General features: G+C 34.8%; 1 protein-coding gene across 1 annotated transcript in view; it reads right to left on the bottom strand.

The window, feature by feature from the left end:
- Gabra3 (gamma-aminobutyric acid type A receptor subunit alpha3) overlaps window positions 1-19,975 on the bottom strand; it is a 292,811-nt gene that overhangs the window by 7,371 nt on the left and 265,465 nt on the right. The window contains exons 8-9 of the mRNA XM_048457686.3: window positions 15,034-15,186; window positions 8,386-8,597 (exon numbers count right to left, since the gene is read on the bottom strand). Of these exons, the coding sequence (XP_048313643.1) occupies window positions 8,386-8,597; window positions 15,034-15,186 (365 nt within the window). The remainder of the gene's footprint in view (window positions 1-8,385; window positions 8,598-15,033; window positions 15,187-19,975) is intronic.

Genomic DNA, 19,975 nt, shown 5'->3' with positions numbered 1-19,975 from the left:
AGAATCATTACAAGTAGTACTACCTAGGAGAATTTATATAGACAGAAAATGATGCTCAAATTATAATGACTACAATTAACTTTCAAGTGCTCACCCTTGTCCTAATCATCCTCTGAGTCACTTCCTAAAAGGATGTTTTCACACGTAATAGGTAGTAAAGAATTGCTTTATTTCAACTTAAAGTAATAACTGATTCAAAATGTGCTGCAAGAGGGAGGAATATGAGCAATAAAGATTGTTGGAGAATACACAAGAGAAACATGGAAGGCATGAAAACAAGTTATAAACAATCATGAAATAAATGTAAGACAATTCAGGCTGGGAGATGGCTCCGTTAGTGAACTAGCTGCTATGCAAACATGAAGACCTGAGTTTTATCTCCAAAATCCATCTAAAAAGCCAGAGAATCAAGTGCCTGTAATCCCAGCACTGAAGAGGTAGAGAAAGGAGATTATTGTGGCTTACTGGCTAGTAAATTTAGCCAAATTGTTAAACCCCCCATTCAGTAGAGACCCTGTCTCCAACGGTATGGTATACAAGTGATTGAAGAAGATATCACAAAAACGAAACTGAATAGGAATTGTTGAAAATGAGAGACACAGAAAATAGGCTTGAGAAAATGGCAATAAAATTAAATTAAAAATAATAAAAAGTTAAAAATTATTAGAGAATAAATGATAGATATAGAAGATAACAGAAATCTCTATAGTACAGATAATTACTACTTCTAGGGAAAGAACAGAACAAATCTATGATATCAAAGCTATCCTTACACATTAAAGGCCAAGAATTTACAGCTGCTAAAGAAAATATTTGCTAATTTTGTATCCAACTATTTTGCTGATTTTTTTTATCAGCTGTAGGAGTTTTCTGGTGAAGTCTTCAGGGACTTTTACATATAAAACTAAATCATCTGAAAATAAAGATACTTTGAATTTTCTATTTTAATTTCTTATTTTTCCCCTGATCTCCTTCACTTGTCTTATTGCTGTAGCAATGTTGAACTGGAGTAAGGAATGTGAGCACTCTTGTTTTAGTGGGAATTATTTGATGTTTTCTCCTATTATGATGATGTTGGGTAAGGGCTTCCTGTATATTGTCTATCCTGTGTTGAGATACGTCTCTTGTTTCCATAGTCTCTTTAGAACTTTTATGATGATGGATGTTGGATTTTTGTCAAAGGCCTTTTCTGAATCTAATAATGTGATCATATTGTTTCTGTCCTTTAGTTTATTTAAGTGGTAGATTACATTTACTTATTTACATATGTTGAACTCTCTCTGCATCACTGAAATGATGCCTACCTAAACATAGTATACATCTTTTTGAAATTATTTAAATTAGGTATATAAGTGTGGGATGATCTTTGTGTACACTGTGAAGATGTGTCTCTGTTTTATATCACCTGCCTAAGGCACCTTCTGATTGGTTTAATAAAGAGTTGAATGGCCAATAGATAGGCAGGAGAAGATAGGTGGGACTTCTAGAGGAGGGGATATGGGGGAGGGAATCTGAGAGTCAGGGGTTTTACCAGTAAGAGGCAGAAGAAGTGGGATGCATGATTCTGAGGAGAGGTAATAAGCCAGATGGTCGAATAATGTAGATTAATATAACAGGTTAATTTAATTTGTAAGAGCTAGTTGGGAACAAGCCTATGCTAAAGCCAAGCTTTCATACTTAATAAGAGGTCTCTGTGTCATTAGTTGGGAACTTACAGTACAAAGAAAGTACAGCTACAACTGACATTCAACATAGAGGCATGTATATTCAAGTGTAGGGCCTGTGAATAGCAGGCATGCAATCCAGCAGAAGACTAGATAGAAACACCTGCTGCAGTGCAGGCTAAGCAACTTCCCAGAGCTGGGATGGGTAAATGTCACCCAGACAGTGCCTGTAGGCATAAGGCTCTATTCTCATGGACCCAATGGGGTTGGAGCCAGTAATCACTGCCAATTGCTAAGCAGAGCCACAGAAGGAGATTGCAGATACACAGAATGGCTTTGCAACATTTTTACTAAGATTTCCGAGATCCATGACATGCAGAAAGCCAAGTCCAGACTGAGAAAACTTAACAGGTACAGTATGCTTGAAAATGTACTTAGGTGCTGAAGAAAGAAAAGAAAATGGATACAGAGAGTCATAGAAAAATAATTTAAAAATAATAAAGTCTTTTAAGAGAGAGTAAAGTAATATAAAAACAACAAGCCACATAAAGATGGGAAATATAACACAGGCTATTTGGAACCTACATAATGCTTTATTACCTTTAATTTTTTAATTTCTAATGAACAAAACACAACAGTTACTGAGAGACATTGGATTATGGAAAAAAAACTGATTAATTAAATCAGCCTTTATATTTTAAGATTGTTTTAACTTCAGAATGGAAGTCAGGAAATTTATTGCCTTAGGGGTTGTGCCTTTGTTTCCACAAGGAACTAAATGTTATGGATTCCTTCAAAATTAATAAAGATCAGATGTGACTGGGAGAGACCTCCTGAAAATCTTGACTACAGACAAAGAAAGAAACCAAAGAAAACTACAAGACAGGTGACACATAAGCTGATCTTATACATGGGAATAGCTCTGAGAATGGGTGAGATGATAAATCTTGTTGGCTACAGAGTCCACATTGATGTGGGATTCCCCTCTGTATGCTGTGAATACCATTGGTTAATAAAGAAAATGTCTTAGGCCTGTGATAAGGTAGAGTAAAGCGATGTGAGGAAAACTAAACTGAGTGCTGGGAGAAAGGAGGCAGAGTCAGGGAGAAGCCATGGAGTCACTGCCAGAGACAGATGTTGGAACCTTGTCGGTAGGCCAAGAGCCTCATGGTAAAATATAAAATAATGAAGATGGCTTAATTCTAGATGTAAGAGCTAGTTAGAAATACACTTAAGTAGTTGGCCAAGTAGTGATTTAATTAATAGAGTTTCTGTGTGGTTATTTCAGGAGAGAACTACACCCATATTCCCAAGTATTGTTTATAAATTTTGTTTACATTTAAAGGTGAATATGATAATAGAGAGGAATACTTGGTATTGGTATGGATCTTGGCTTATTGATATAAATTTAAAGTCAATTCAGTTATACTGTGCATATGTATTTCTGATCTTGATTAAGATATTGTGTTTGTGCAGCTCATTTAAAAATGTAATGTATAATTAAGAAATATAGGTTGATAGAGAATCGTCTATAATAGTCAAGCGTGTAGTCATGTTATTTAGATTTTCTACATGTACAGAGATATTTCAAGATGGATAGGCAATTTTCAAACCTTTCAAAGACTATAGAATATGGCATTTAAAATATTTTAAGAAGTTAGGACTTTTCATGACAATGAGACTCATCTGCTCCTGGCAGCACCAATCTACTTCAAGAGGAAGATGGGCATTGAGGAGTCTCCTTATGGAGTTGGTTAGCCATTTGGACAAGAAACTGCTCTTGCCTGGACTGCTTCATGGTATGCAGTAAAAAACTGGATAAAAGAGAAATGACTGCTGAACTTGTCTAAAGGTGAGATAATCTTTTGTGGTTCCTGCTTCATAAAAGTGTCTGCCAGACATTCTGTAGGTCACAGAAGAAAGTCATTGACAAGCTGCCAATATAGGCAGACCTGTCTTTGAAATTTCCTGTTTCGTGGAAAAGTCTGCTAGATACTACCGGCCTGTTGGTTGAAGATGGATGCCCCAACAATAAAGGAGAACTTTGGGTGACTGTTCAGGCAGCAAGATGTCTCTGTCAATTCTAGAGTTTTGGAAGTTGCTTACAATGCACTTGCTGTTTACTTAGGTAATATTATATCCTTCTGGAGTCTTTGATGGAGTTGAAGAATTTATAGCTATAGTTTTCCTTAGTTATGATAAAGATAAACTAGATATAAATATTGTAACTCTAATTCTTGCTTAATACCTAATTTGTTATATGTAATATTACTATGTTAAAGTTAAAGCCTTCCGTTTTATTTAAACAGAAAAGGGGAGGTGATGTGGTATTCCCCTCAGTATGTTGTGAATACCATTGGTTAATAAAGAAAATGTCTTAGGCCAGTGATAGGGTAGAGTAAAGGTAGGCGAGGAAAACTAAACTGAATGCTGGGAGAAAGAGGAAGAGTCAGGGAGAAGCCAAGGGGCCACCGCCAGAGTAAGATACATTGAAACCTTGCTGGTAGGCACAAGACTTGTGGTAAAATATAAAATAATGGAAATGGGTTAATTCTAGATGTAAGAGCTAGCTAGAAATATGCTTAAGTAATTGGCCAAGCAGTGATTTAATTGATACAGTTTCTGTGTGGTTACTTCAAGAGTATGGGCAGCCAGGAAATGAACAAATGGCCTCCATACTACAGCTTATGACTTATTATTACATGCCACTTTTTCATATGACATGGATGGAGATTTATATTACAGTTTGATTATGCAGTCCAAATGAACTTATAAAGTTGACAGATACTTTTTTTACCTGGTCAAACATAGAACAGAAAATCATCTTTAGCTGATTTGTATTTTATACTTGTGTTAATGCAGATATATATGATACATTTAAAAGTTCATATGTTTTCAGAAACAAAGGACAAGACACCAATGAAGACAATGAGATGCTAGCATCTCAGCTGATAACTGACATGGTTTAGGTTCACGGACTACTCTAGTCAGGACTTCAGATAATTCCTATACTTTCCCATCACATGGAGACTAGACAACAAATGATACAGCTAACTCTCCCAGGACTTGACCATTATCCCAATTTTCTCAGGTACCCTAGAAATGCTATCACTCACAGAAAACAGGGAGCAATTTTAGGAACATGATGGCCATATTCCTAAGAGGTATAGTGGGTGGCTCAGTGGGTTATAGATGTTTGTCATTATTTAAATAATTAAACATTATTTAATGTTTGTTGTTAGTTGCAAGTTGTTATTGGTCATGGTCATGGAGGAAACTAAACAAAAGAATTTCAATTAAGGAATTTCTTTCTTTCTTTTTCTTTCCTCTATGCTTCTTTCTCTCCTATCTAGTGAAAAAGAGGGAGATATAGAAATGATAGGATAAAAGGGTAATTTATTGAGCCTACTTTTAAACTAAAAAGCAACTACTAGTCTCAAATATTTTACATTGGTATGGGTTTCTTATATTGATAAAAATTTAAGGTTGTTTTTGTTACAACATACTGTAAATATTGTACCTATGCAATTCATTTAAAATTGTAGTATAAAGTTCTAGTCCTTGAAAGTTACTATTATAAACATTTTAGGATAAGCAATATAACATTGAAGCACTGGACTGAGACTCCAAGGTCCAAATGAGGAGAAGAAGGAGGGAGAACATGAATGAGGAAGTCAGGACTGCGAGAGGTGCGTGTTCACCCACTGAAACAAGGGGACTGATCTAATGAGAGCTCACCAAGGCCAGCTGGACTGGGACTGAATGAGCATGTGACCAAACCGGATTCTCTGAATGTGGCTGACATGGGGGCTGTCTGAGAAGCCATTGATAATAGCACTGGGACTTGTTTCGTCTGTATGTACTGGCTTTTTGGGATCCTAGTCTGTTTGGATGCTCACCTTCCTAGACCTGGAGGGAGAGGAGAGGAACTTGAACTTCCCGCAGGGCAGGAAACCCTGACTGCTCTAAGAACTGGAGAGGGAGGAGGAGAGGGAGTGGGAGGGTATTGGGAGGAGGGAGGAAGTGGAAATTTTTATACATTAATTAAAAAAATTATAAAATGTAGTATCTGAGGACTGACAAAAAAACCAAAAAAAATAATTAAAAAAATTATCAAACTTGCAGTGAGGGTTTAGATGTAGACAGAAATGAGATTTATTTAGTCTCATGTATTTTAGATAGATACATAGTCTTTAAACACTTCAGAGTTGCCAAATACAAATGGACTGGACATTGTGAATGTAATTCCTACCTAATAACTGTTTACTGTGTTAGAGTTAAAACCTTTCCTTCTTCTTTAGATAAAAGGGGAAAATTTTGTGGGATAATTAATCTTTTTTTTTTACACTGTGAAGATGTATCTCTGTTTTACCTTACCAATCTAAGGTACCTTGTAATTGGTTTACTAAACAGTTTAATGGCTAATAGTCAGACTGGAGAGGATAGGCAGGACTTCTGGGAAGAGAGAGAAACTTGGGGAAAGAATCTAAGAGGTGAAAAATTTGCCAGCAAGACATCATGCATGCAGTACTGAGGAGAGGTAATGAGCCACATGGCAGAACACATATTAATATAAATGGTTTAATTTAAGTTTTAAGAGCTAGTCAAGAATAAGCCTAAGGTAAAGCCAAGCTTTCATATTTAATAAGAAGTCTCTGTATCATTATTTGGGAGCTGAAAGAAAAACAAAAGTCCATCTACACATAAGTATTTTATTGAGTTTTTTCTTATATTAGTGTTCACCAGAGTTTTTGGTCTAAAATTTTCTCCTTTCTTGATTGAATTTTTGGTTTTGGTATCAGGGTAATAGTGGCTTCATAAAAAGAAGTTGAAAATGATCCTTCCTTTCCTATTTTGAAGAAGACCACCCATCTGAGAGTATTTGGCAGTACAAATTGGTCTTAAAGGGATTAAAAACAACAGGATACAAAAATATTGGGTGGATAGGTAAGGGAAGGTGGATTTGGGAAGAACTAACAGGGGGCTGAAAATGTTCAAAACATATTGAATGAAACTCTCAAAGAACTACTGAAATTTGTTATAAGACCATGTAGTGTAAAGCAAGTAGATTCCACAAATGAAGAATATATTTACATGGAAGCATATACCATAAAACCAAGTATTCTATGATATGAGATATTTCTAAGTTGGCTCTATTGCTGGATAACATTCAGTGCCAGCACCGAGAATAGCAATTGATTCCTATAAAGTCTTAGAGAAAGAGGAATATGAACTACAAACTTAACAACACCGCAAGTATAATACAAAGACATTTAAAGGTATTTTGCACATACAAGAAAGTAGAAAATATGGTCCCAATGAGACTTTTAAATATTTCTATACAATAGCTTTGAAATAACTAAGAAATTAAAGGAAAATATGTATATTGATATAAATATCACATTTAAATGTAAAACTATGACTAAATACTAACAGGAATTATGGTTACATAAAGTGATGTTAATATTATAAAACTTGACAAGGCTTCAATATCACGAGTACAAAGTTGAGCAATGAATAGAGAAGAGAGCATGTGAAGTAGGATAAGTATACCAATTTTCTTATGTTTGTAGATGAAGTTAACATTCTAAGATAATAAATGACAAATCAATATATAGAAGAGTCAATGTATGGCAAGGATAAAGATAAAAAACTAGAGACACTACAACAATAAAATAAGCAAAAATCCTATGGTAGATAGAGGAAATATAGTTTTTCTTCATTTACGACAAAGTTAATAAGTTCTGTTTCAGTAAGTAATTATAGTTTACTTCAAAGATTGCTAACTCGACATTCTGTTCTATGAAAAACTTCTTTTACCCCAGCTTGAAAAAGTTTCAACACCATTTATCTTTTGTATGATTCTTTGAAGGTTGATTCTTAGATTATATTTCCAATTCTTTTAAGAATACTATATAATGTACATTTAGGTCTAGATACCTAAACTCTTCAAAGTATTGAGTGATGATATATTTGATCTCAATCATGGCCAATTCCTATTGATCCAGTGAGTTTATCTTATCTATATATCTACCTATCTAGCCAACATTTCTTCAGCTTTCATTCTTATTCAACTGCTTTGTCAACATGAAGACAAGGCCCTAATAGTCATGATGTTCATAACCCAGCAAGGAGGCAAATAATTACTTTTAATACAACTAAACTATTTTAATATCAAGAGTACTCACACAAAAGAAAGCAAAATCTGCCTTCATTATTCCTAATAGGTTCTACAGAGAAAGTAATGTTTTAGTTGGGTTTGGAAGAATGAGTAGGTCTTTACCAGAAAGAAAAAAAAAAACACTTCAGGTAGAGAATAAAAAATACACAAAGACTTGGAATTAATGATGAGCATTTCATTTTGACTGGAATGCAAATCAGAGAGTGAGGGGTAGAAGTGGTATTGGAGACTATTATTCAGATGTAGATAAGACTCCAAGCTTCTGGGTAGCTCTCTATCAATGTCCCCCAGAGCCTAACACACCACATTTATATTTGACTCAGCACAAGACATAAATCCTACATGCTATTAGCCTTCTTTTCATAGGTCCTATTTGAACTCCAGGTTGCCAAGAAGCACTCCTGTTGAAACTTGGATTGATGACCCCAGTGAGTAGCACATAGCCCTGCTCAGTTCCTGCGAGCTACAGGCTGTTCACTTCTGGTCCCAATCCAGATCTCACAGGAAGTGCTTCCCAGCCCTTCCTTTACTGCAACTCACCTTCATCTCCAGGGCTTCTGGTACCTTCTTGCCTTCCCAAGCCCAACTCCGCTTGGTGAAGTAGTTGACAGTAGCAAATTCAATCAGTGCAGAAAACACAAAGGCATAACAGACGGCTATGAACCAGTCCATGGCCGTCGCATATGCCACTTTAGGTAAGGAGTTTCTGGCACTGATACTCAAGGTGGTCATAGTGAGAACGGTGGTGACACCTGAGGAGAGAAAAGTCAAGAGCCAGTTGCAACTGAAAGACACTTCAGTGTACTTGATGAGGTAACCAACTTCCCACCTGAAGGGAACTGTTTCACCACACTCAGTAGACCCCTTAACTTGTGTTGTCTGTGGAATAACCTGATGTATTTTTCTGTAATAAAATATACTTCTCCTTTGCTTCAAGTAATGGCCTGTTTTTAAAGTAAATTGTACAGAATGTCAAGGCTGGATAGATCAGTCTAGGAACCACTTTATTCCAACTGTCATAAGAATTAGATTCTTCAGTGCAGTACCTCTATTGCTCTCCCCTAGCCTGTGACTAAGCATTTATGCTGAAGAATGGGTAGCCCATTTTGTGGTAAGAGAGCTTCTAAATTTGAAAGACATATTTTTGAGCTAAATTAGCTTCCTATAATGATCAGCCTACTGATGAACCTCAGTGTTCTTTCTGTGACCCAACAGGAAGGAAAAACGTACTCCTTCATCTCCAGGATAGGCCTGTGGAGACCCAAGAAAAATCTTTTCACCTCCAGAGTGATGGAGATCAGTGTTTGCCTCATGTTCTACTTTTGCTCACCTTTCTCTCAGCCCTGGTAGTTTTCTTTTGACAAGCCTGAAACTGAGACCATGATTCAGAGCATAGGTCAGAGTTCAGTCTGGTTTCCACTTATTATTATTGTGATGTTCTTCTGATAAGGAAACAAACTACTATGGGACATGTTTCTGTAGCTGCATCCAGTTCTAGGTCTCAACTGAGCTATATCTTGAATACTTTGGCAAAACTGGAACATTTTTGGCTGACACTCATTTTGTAGCTTGGTAATTCCTTTAATCCCTCTGTGCCTTATTTCTCCCATCTGTGAGTATCAGATAATCTGGGACTTTCAAATTCCCAAACTCAATCAGATTTAAAGGAGAAATTATCACAATCTCATTCTGCTTGTTGAAAAGCTGAGGAGGATGAGAAATCTGTGCATGGATCAAGTGGGGAACAGAATGAAATGCTGATGGGGTGAGATGCTAAAGAGTAAGGCAACAAAAGGAGTCACTGGCTCTATTAGATCTTTTCTGGTCTGGCTCCCTTGAATCCCTTACTTGCACATATGCTGTATACATGAAAATCTAGACTGGAGAAGAATTTGCAAAAAAAGACCCTAAAGGCTGACCTTTGCAGAAACTTAGCATCAGAGCTGAGTTGCAAAAACACAGCTTAAACAATGTGAGGATAAGCTATAATGTTAGTACTTATAAAAAAAAAACCTGATAATAGAATCAAACCTCACCAGTCCTATATACCAAAAAAGGAGTGTATGAATGATGTATACTAGGTACTTACATATGAAGTTCTCAGAAAAATTATATTGAGAAAAAGTAAGTAGAGTCTTATGTGAGAAATAAACTATTTCATTCATGGCTATGAACAAGTCTGCCTAAGAATGTCTATAGCAAATGTACTGTAGCATAAATGCTCTGTATCTTATCTCAATGGAGAGTTTTTGAACTTTAGCCTTTGAGACTTAATTAGACTCATCACATTATGGAGAGCTCTTAGCTGATCAGAGTTGTGAGGGCTCTCAATTAAGCATTCTGTATACTTCATAAAGTGTCTTGGCTTTTAAAAAGAGAGCCAGTTTTACAGTGATTCTATTTTAAGACTTTCAGAAAGCTCTTATTTAAGGACTAAGGTAGAACTGGTTGACTTCCTTGTTTCCTATCAGTGCTTCTAGTATACTTACTTGTTAAGATGTATCTGTTCTACTAAACTGCATGATGAGGGGAACCGACATGACTTCTCAAAGATTCATTTATGTCCCTAACACTCCCTTCTTGCTCTCAGCCCCACACCAAATTTCATGGCATTATCATCCAGTATGTGCTCATTTGTGTCTGGATACATTCATTTGGTGTAATAGTTTAGGTTTATTCATGTTTCATATATCTTGAGAGTAATTTTCTTGATTTCAGAACGAGTCCATAGTTTTAGTGTAACCTAATTTATTCATCTATTAGTTTATAAATGGGCATCTGAATGTTTCCAATGTTCAACACATAATAAAAATGTCTAAACAAATTGAGTTAAGTATTTATGTAAGTATTCTTACATTTCTCTTCATAAATACATAAAGATGGAACTGCAAGATTATATGGTATGAATGTGTTTAAGTTTAAATGGCATTGCCAAGTTTATTAAAAATAGTTGTACATTTACCAGTTCTAGGAGATATAAACAATTCTTAGTCACTATGTACCTTCAATTTATGAAAATTTTATGCTAATTGATATTTTTCATTAATTATGAAAATATATAGAATATTTTTCATTTTACATATCAACTTATATAGATTATATTAGACCACAGTATTTTCCTTTTAAGTCATTGCCATTATTTATAATTTAATACACTTACCATGATCATTTATTTATTATTTTTATTAATAATTTCAACATTACTACTAGGATATTTTCCTTTCATTTAGTGAACAGCCATCAGTAATTTTTTTCTTTTCTTTTTCTCTTTTTCTTTCTTTCTCTTTTGGTTTTTCAAGTCAGGATTTCTCTGTGTAGCCCTGGCTATCCTGGAATTCTCTCTGCAAATCAGGTTAGTTTCAAACTCAGAGATCCACCTACCTCTGCCTCCTGAGTGCTGGGATTAAAGGCATGCACCACTACTGGGCATTGGTGAACATGGGTGTTTCATTCAGTGAAAGGTTAATGATAACAATCACAAATTTGCATTCTTTCAACTCATCTTGCTAGGGCTTATAGATTTCCTCCTAATTGTAATTTTATATCCTTCTTTAGATAGGGCCAGTTTTAGGCTAGCTATTATCTGTATTTTTTTCACTTCTATCATTCTACTGTATTATGCCTTCTCAGTGAATCTCATGTCATTTCTCTCTGTGCATTTCATATTTGTCTTTTTAGGTGTTTTCTTTTTAATCTATCTTACTTATTTTATTTTATTTAGATAATACTTTTTTCATTTATTTTACATACTGAGCACTGTTTCATCAAAAGTCAGCTAAATGTCAACGCAAGTCTTCATCTCACTGCTAGGAGCCTTATACACAGACCAAGCTACACAGCTATCACACACATGCAGAAGGCCTAGCTTGCTCCCATGAGGCTCCTTAACTGTTATTCCAGAGTTGATGAATTTGAACCATTCATTGATAACTTAACTATGTTTAAATAAATGATTACTCATTTATATTTTCAAGTTTCACAATAACCAATATGCTTCCTCCCCCAGTCTTTCTCCTACGTTTTTCCTCATTGATTTCTTTTATTTATAAATATTCATCAGGGTAATTTGAAAGTCTCTGATTACTCCAACATCTATAGTCTTACAGGTTTGTATTTCTGTGACATAATTCATATACAATAAGACAAAATATCTTTCACATCTGAGCTCTTAAGAGAAATGTATAGAATTATATCACTGTGTGGCTAGTCATCAATGCATTTTTGTGTATTAAATATATGAACCTTCTTGTGGAAGTGCTTTTATTTGATGCATTTTATTACATTATTCATTTCAATTGGTTATATATGTAAGAGAAGAATATCCATATTAAGAGGTTTATGTAAAACGATACAGCCATTGGAAAATGTTTGACTAATTCTTCCAAAGTGAAAGTACATATTTCACAAGATACATAGACATTGTATATTTTTTCTGTTTTATTCCAAGAGCATCATATTTTTAATTTTTGTATTTAAGTCTATGAATAACTTTAAATTATTTCTCTCTAATAATATCTTTGTGGTAAATCAAGTTCCCATATACTAGAGAATACATTCAAACTCATTGTAGTGTTTAATTTACTTTTTGATTTGTACCAAAACAATGCTACCTTAATGACTATTGCGTTTTAATCATTTTGACATCCTATGGGGCCTGTCTCTCCACTCTGTTCTTATTCAAGAAGATATTGGCTATCCTTGGATCCTTGTATTTAATTTTTAAATTAGCATTTCAAGTTGGAGATTTTCTCATAATGTAGTTACTGCAAATAAGAATTCTGAACTAGTATGAGCCCAGTTTAAACTATAAAAAGAATAAATTCTCAAGGAAGCCTGTATTGTATACATAGCTCAGGTCAAAATCAAAATGTTTTCACATTATCTCTCTATTCTATGTGTAATTTCTTAATGTTCTCTTATATTGAGGTCACAACCATTCAATTGTATTGGACTTGTGGGAATGATATTTTGTCTTAATTTCTTCTGGTTGATGTGACAAGTTATCACATATCTAGTGGCTTAAAACACCACAAACCTGTAATTACAGATTACACAATAAGCCTGAAACTAGTTTTAATGAGTTAAGGTCAATCTTGACCATGGTCCCACTTCTTCTGAAAGTTCTGGTATAACAATAATAATATACTGCCTTTTGCAGTTTTTAAAGTTACATCAATTGCATTTCTTTGCTAGTGAGCCCTTTCCTCTTCCTATAAGGCAACAACAAAACATCTTCCAATTTGGCCTGCCTCCTTTATCACAATGCTTATTCTTCTATAGTTAAATACCTGACCAGTGCAAAATAATATCTCCAGCTGGAAGTCTTTAACTGCACCACATCTGGAGATTCATTTTCACAATATATCGTCATATTTTCACATCTCAGACACTTGGAGATGAAATTTTGGAGGATATTACTCAGTATACTACAGATTTAGTTATAATCCTTAACAATGTTGAAGCTCAACACCCTCTTTTATATTTCTTTTATATTTTAAAATTCAGGTACTTCTTTACAAAAACTAGTAACTCAGCTAAATAGCCACTTGTTATTGAAAATAATTTTTTATACAATATATTTTTATCATGTCTTTTCTCTCTAATAATGGCCACTTCTAATCATACCTATAAAGTTTATGTTTCCTCTATTTCAGTTAACATCAAAGTATACCACAGAACTAACAGATAGCTTCTACCCATATTTTACAAAAATTTTCAGTGGACCTTTAGCCCACGTGACCATTTTCTGCCGTGTAATACTTCCTTCTGGACTTCCATTAATGTTGTACCTTTCTTATTGTTTCTCACTTTCTCTCTCTCTGCTGCTTTCTCCTGTTACAGATGGCCCAATCAGCTATTTCTCTCTGAAACATCATTTACTATTGATGTTACAACACTACACAACTTCATAATATTGGCAGAAACACCTTCTGTATGGGTATCTAGTATATCTTACTGTACGCTTCACAGTCTCTGTTTCCCCAGTGTTTCAACAGCCTGAAAGATTTAATTTTTTTTCCTCCGAAAACCTGCTGTGGGAAAAACAGACATAAAATATTTTGTATGCTTTAAGTCTCCGAGGAAAGAGACGCTAATGACATGCAAACTTCTTCCTAGATATAAGTAGCCTCACATTGAAGTAAATGTCTCTGATTGTACATACTGTTCAAGAAACAATTGAAAGTGTATATGTAGCCTTTACTAAATATCAGTGTGGTGTGTGAGGTCCTTCTGTCTATGTGTTGCTTTCATTGGTTAATGAATAAAGAAACTGCCTTAGCCTGTTGATAGGGCAGAATTTAGTCAGGCAGAGAAAACTGGACTAAATGCTGGGAGAAGGAAGGCGGAGAGAGATGGCATGGAGCCGCCACCAGAGTCAGACATGCCTATTCTTTGCTGGTAAGCCACTGCCACGTGGCAATACACAGAGTAATGGAGATGGATTAAATTAATATGTAAGAGTTAGCCAATAAGAAGCTAGAGCTAATGAGTCGAACAATAATTTAAATAATACAGTTTCTGTGTGATTATTTCATGGCTGGGTGGCCAGGACCAGCAAGCAGCTCTCTCCCCCCACATCAGTGAATTCATTCTCTCAGAAGGCTGGAGCAGATGCAACAAGTCATAATTGTAAACAGAAAGTTGTTCCTGGGGGTTGGAAAAATAACTCAGCATTTGAAAACATTTGTTCCTCTTACAGAGGACTTGGATTCAGCCTCCATCTCCCACATAGTAGCTCACAGCCATCTATAGCTTTAGTCCTAGGTGGATCAGGTACCCTCTTCTGACCTTATAGGCACCAGGCATACACACAGTGAACATACGTACATACACACAGGCAAAACACTCATAAACATAAAATAAGTTTTAAAATGAAAAAGGTACCTTAAAAATCTAATCTACTTCTCTGTCTTCAGGTTGATTTTCTACCCTTAATTTTTTTCTACTCTCTGCACTAAATTCACATGCTTTTCACTAAAGATTCGATTTATTCCTCCTAGGATTTCAAGCAACCAAATTCTGAATAAAGGAGTAGGGATATGAATGGTGCATCTGACAATGTCATTACTGATATTGGTCTTAGACACCATCCTGTATCTGCAGCAGGGGTTCATTCCTCCACTTTTCTTACCTCTACTCTGACTAGGAAAGTGCTTCTCCCCCCATTATCCATAAGGCAACACTTACCAAAGACTGTGCGGGCAGGGACAGATTCTCTATTAAGCCAGAAAGACACTTGTGACAAAATGACAGTCATGATACATGGCAAGTAGGTCTGGATGACAAAGTAGCCAATTTTTCTCTTCAGATGAAAGTGAGTTGTCATGACGACATATTCTCCTGGACAGAGAATAAAATTAGGCAGCATGGGGTCATACAAACAATGTTAAAGTAACCTGGGCCTCAGTTCTGTTCCCAGAGATCCTCAATCTTCTATTCAAGTTAAGACATTCTAATGCCTTCCAAACTCTTAAGCTCCTTAATAATCAAAATTATGCAATAGTACTTTGGTATGAAGGATACACTAACAATATGCCATAACAATTTCCTCAGTGAAAGTCTAACAAGTTTATTCAAATCATGTTTTTATTTAAGTAATGAGAAATAATGATGTTTTTTAATAAAGAAAGCACTTACTACATTCTCATGTAAAACTTTATTCAAATAATTAATCTTCACAATGGCCTTATGAAGTGTGGACTTTTGTAATCCTCATTTTACAAATCAAGAAACTCAAACAAGGGATTGAACACCATGCACAGGTACATAGTTAGTAACTAGTGGTGCCCAACAATTAAGCCCATATAGATTGTATCCATAGTTTGTTCTTTTTGAGACCATTTTTTTTGCTATTCTCAGATATTGTTTGATTGGAAGCAAAAGATCACATGAGGGCTGGAGAGAAGGATCAATGATAATTAGCATGTATAGGTTCCTGCCGAGGACCTAAGTTCAGATTTAAGCATCTACCATTAGGCAACGTAAGACATCCTGAAATTCCAGCTCCAGAAGTGCATACACTCTCCTCTGGCCTTGTGAACCCTGCATGCATGTAATATACATACTGACAACCACACACATATGTATACACACACAAATATGAATATATGAATTGTTTTAAAGTTCACATAGCAGAATGTGAACTGACCTTTGTTATCTCATTCCCTTCAACAGAGCTATGATAGGTGTTAAACAAAAGTTAATAGCAATTATTACTCTGTTAACATCAATCAGTAATTCTCAGGCTTCTATATTTATCAACAGCATTTGACACACGTGGATCTTCCATTTTCCATGAATAGCTGAGTCAGAGAATAGCATGATGTATACTCAATCCAAGCGCCATTAAACCACTAAAAATGATTGGCCATCAGTAGAAGTTACAAATAGGCAAAAGACAGATTCTTCCTCACCATCTCTAGATAGAAGTAATCCTGACAATGTTTTGATTTCAGATTCCCAGACTCCAAATCTGAGAGACAAGGAATTTCATCTGTTTTAAGCCACCAATGTGATAATAACTTGTTATAGGAGTGTTGGGGTTCTCAACTGTAGTTAGATCTGTATTTGGCACAACTATCTGGACATTTTACTTTCTCTATCCTCTATTCTGTTCCAAACTGATCCTACCAAGAGATTATCCCATCTCAAAAACTAGTAGCTCTCGAGTGTCTGAATCCAAATTAAAATATTTAAAATACTTGGCATCATACTTTCTGTCTCTGTCTTTGTTTCCATATATCTGATTTCCTTTTACCTTTCTTCCCTTCTCCTTCCAATACCTTTATTCTCCTCTTCCATTGCCTTTCCTTCACCCTTTCTTATTGATAAGGAGTTGAGGATTTAATTTTCTCAAGGGTTGGACTTTAATTAGCTTGACAATTTTCCCCATACTTACCAACCATACTCCTGATTCATGTGAAATACCTAATATACAAAATATAATTGATATACTAATGTTACTATATACTATTTAATATTCACAGTTGCACTCTATAAATATAAAAAGGAAGACAAATGTGCTTGTTAAATGTTTATCAAATCAACCATTTGTTTTAAAAAAAAAAACCCTTTTTCACTATTGAGCTTGTTTTATGTTTTCCAGATAGCAAAGGCCATCTTCTTACTGAGAACTAAAACCTTGTACTGGTTGAAGAGCCTTGTTTCTGCCTTTTAAATTTATTTGCAGATTATCTGTATTCACTAGAAAGAGTAAAGGGGAAAATGGAAGGCCACTTTAGCAATTCACAGATATTTTTCAAATTAATCCATTGTACTAGTTCACTGCCAAGTTCTTTTCAAACACATTGCCAACATTTTCTATCATCTCTCCATAATTTGTCTGTCAAATTGAGAACTCAGCCTTTCATGAGATTGGAAGATTTTTCCATCTTCTCTCATCCTATTTTCACTGGTGAGCTTCAGCTGGTTAAGCTTATTAAGTACCATCTCTATTGAATGTGAAATAGTAAATATACTAATGTTTACAAATGAATTATTATCTATTACTCAAGCCAGAAATGCACAACAGCTTGCAAATTAATGTTGAGGTGAACTAATGTTCCCTTCCTTTTTGTCTTTATTGATGCCTCTCTGTTTTTATGAAGATGACTATAAGTAGTTTGAGATATTTTTCCCTGATTTTGCTCTCCAGCCTGTTAAACTCCATCTGAGTTACATGTGAAATATTTGAAGTGTTATTTTAAACAACTTAGCTATTGAGAGTTATGGAATACACAGCAGATTTTAAAAAATATCTTCACAAATTAACTCAATATACAAAAAAATAGTTTTTCCTGCCTTAAATCCATGATGGTATTTTTTTCATCTCTCTAATCCATCCCTTATGCCTCATCTTGCCTTCTGTAGCCTTTCAATCTCCTGTTTTTGGATCTGTCTACACATAGAGACATCATAAGCAATTGCAATTATAATAAACTGATGTAGCCAAAGGTTAAACATCTAAAAAAGATTGGGAAAAATCATGAATCCAAACTATCCTCCTAAGTAATTAATATAATAATTTTCAAAGTAGGAGAAAATTGAGTCAGTATTGAAATAGAAACTGGTGTCAATAGCTAGTCACCAATCTTGAAGAATTTTATTCATTTATTTTACAGACATTTGAGTCTGGAGCCAAGAGAAGAAAGTCTCTGAAATTATATCACAGTGGAGTGGAGACTAACAATGTTTACAGAGAAATTCAACTATACCCAACAGAACACCTAGGGACTGCAAGTCTCTTCTCTGCGCAGGTTTTTAGTCACATAATGGAACCTTCATGGAGGGCCATATTCAACATTTAGAAGGGAAATTCTGCCCCATTTATGTGAGGTTATAATATTTACATAGTTCTTAAATCAAAAGGTATGAAAGAAATCACATCAATACGTTTCCCACTCACCCATCTTACTTCCCTTTGCTACCAGTGACCATGGTTAACTCTTGCTTGTCTATTTCCCTAGAATTATTAATTACACACACACACACACACATACACACGAGTATGAAAGCTAAAACTAGGTGGAAAATATAGAAAATGTATATCCATTCTTATTAAATAATTTGACTCAGAAACAGAATAGAGAGAACATACAAAAGAGAAAAAAAGTTCAACATGAACCTAAGTTGATATAAATGTGTATTTAGGACACAACAATTGTAGTTAATAAATGATACAAAACCAGTATGAGCCCCTAAGAAAGACAACAGGTCAAGAATCAGTAAATAGAGGAGCATAGCACAGTCACAGTGAGCTACTGAGATATTTACTTTCTCTGCCCAAAGAAAGCAAGCCAGAACACCTTCCCCTCTAAGCCTTTGCAGGCTCTTTCTACTGAGAAATGACTACATTGAAATGGATGGTGCCCAGCAGAGAAAAAAAATGCAACCCCCCAAAAAAATTACTTAATATTTGCTCTGTGTGAATGTATGCATGTCTGTGTGTTTCTTGCTCTGTTTCAACTTTTAAAACCAATTTTTAAAATCTTAATTATTAACAGAGAGCTATATTTGTTTCTTATCAGTTCTTAAACAAATTTATGCTCTCACACTTCTGGAGGTCAGAAATCTCAAATAGGATTTAAAAATCTCCATGCTTTCTTTAAATACATTTGAGTGATATACATAAAATATAAAAATATACATTTTTTGAGAAAACATATAACATTTTGATACTCATGTACACTATTGGCTAAGCTGCATTCTATATTCTGATTCTAGAGAAGCGGATACTAGCATTTCTTGTTTGGTAACCCTAATTTTATTTTCTCTGACTGGTTTTCTTCCCCACCTGTTCTTTATGAATATACTTTTGTAATTATGTTAGTCCTGCATGTATAATTCAGGATTATATCTATATTTAAATACCATATAAGAAACATTAAATTTACCTTCATAACCACCCTGTTCATAACCTAATAGACTCTGGGATTAGGATCTTTAGTGTGAATTTGCACCAACAAAATAACTAAATGTAGCTGTTAATCTTCTACAAAGAAAGACAACAAGGAAACAAAGACAAAAGGAATGACAGGTACATGAAACATAGGTAACTATTATACACAGCCAACAAGACATACTGAATCTTCTAGGGGGACTGGATGGTATTGGGTGAGTGAAGTGCACTGTGCATTCATATGCTTAAAAAGAGGAATCCATGTTATATACCTAAAAGTAAAAACATATCGCAGTAAAAGCACAATATAAGCATGAAAGGAACTAAACCATAGAACTTAAGGCAATGATTTTTTTTTGATCCATGATTTCTTTATTCAGACACCTGACCAATATTGCTTACTTCACAGTGTTGTTCAATGTTAAAAAGAGTTAATATGTACTGTGTCTGGCACATATTACAATCTCAACAATCAATCATTGTTAATTTCATCACTATGCATATGTTAATTTCTTCATTGATAAGAAAAATTAAACAAAAGTTTCCAGATGCATTAATTTGCTGACACTGCCTCAACAAATGTTCAGATACTGGATTTGTTAAAGCAATACAATTTTATCACCTCAGAAGTTTGAAATGAATGTTCCAGTAGGGCCAGGCTCTGTTTAAACTTATAAAGGTTATTTTATATTTTGACGTCTAGTTTCTTGAGTTCTTTATATATTTTGGAGA

The sequence above is a fragment of the Myodes glareolus genome, chromosome X (genome assembly GCF_982192425.1).
Source record: "Myodes glareolus chromosome X, mMyoGla1.1, whole genome shotgun sequence".
Lineage (NCBI taxonomy): Eukaryota > Metazoa > Chordata > Mammalia > Rodentia > Cricetidae > Myodes > Myodes glareolus.
The sequence above is the reverse complement of the archived record's forward strand: the minus strand, read 5'-3'. Positions and strand labels throughout refer to the sequence as shown.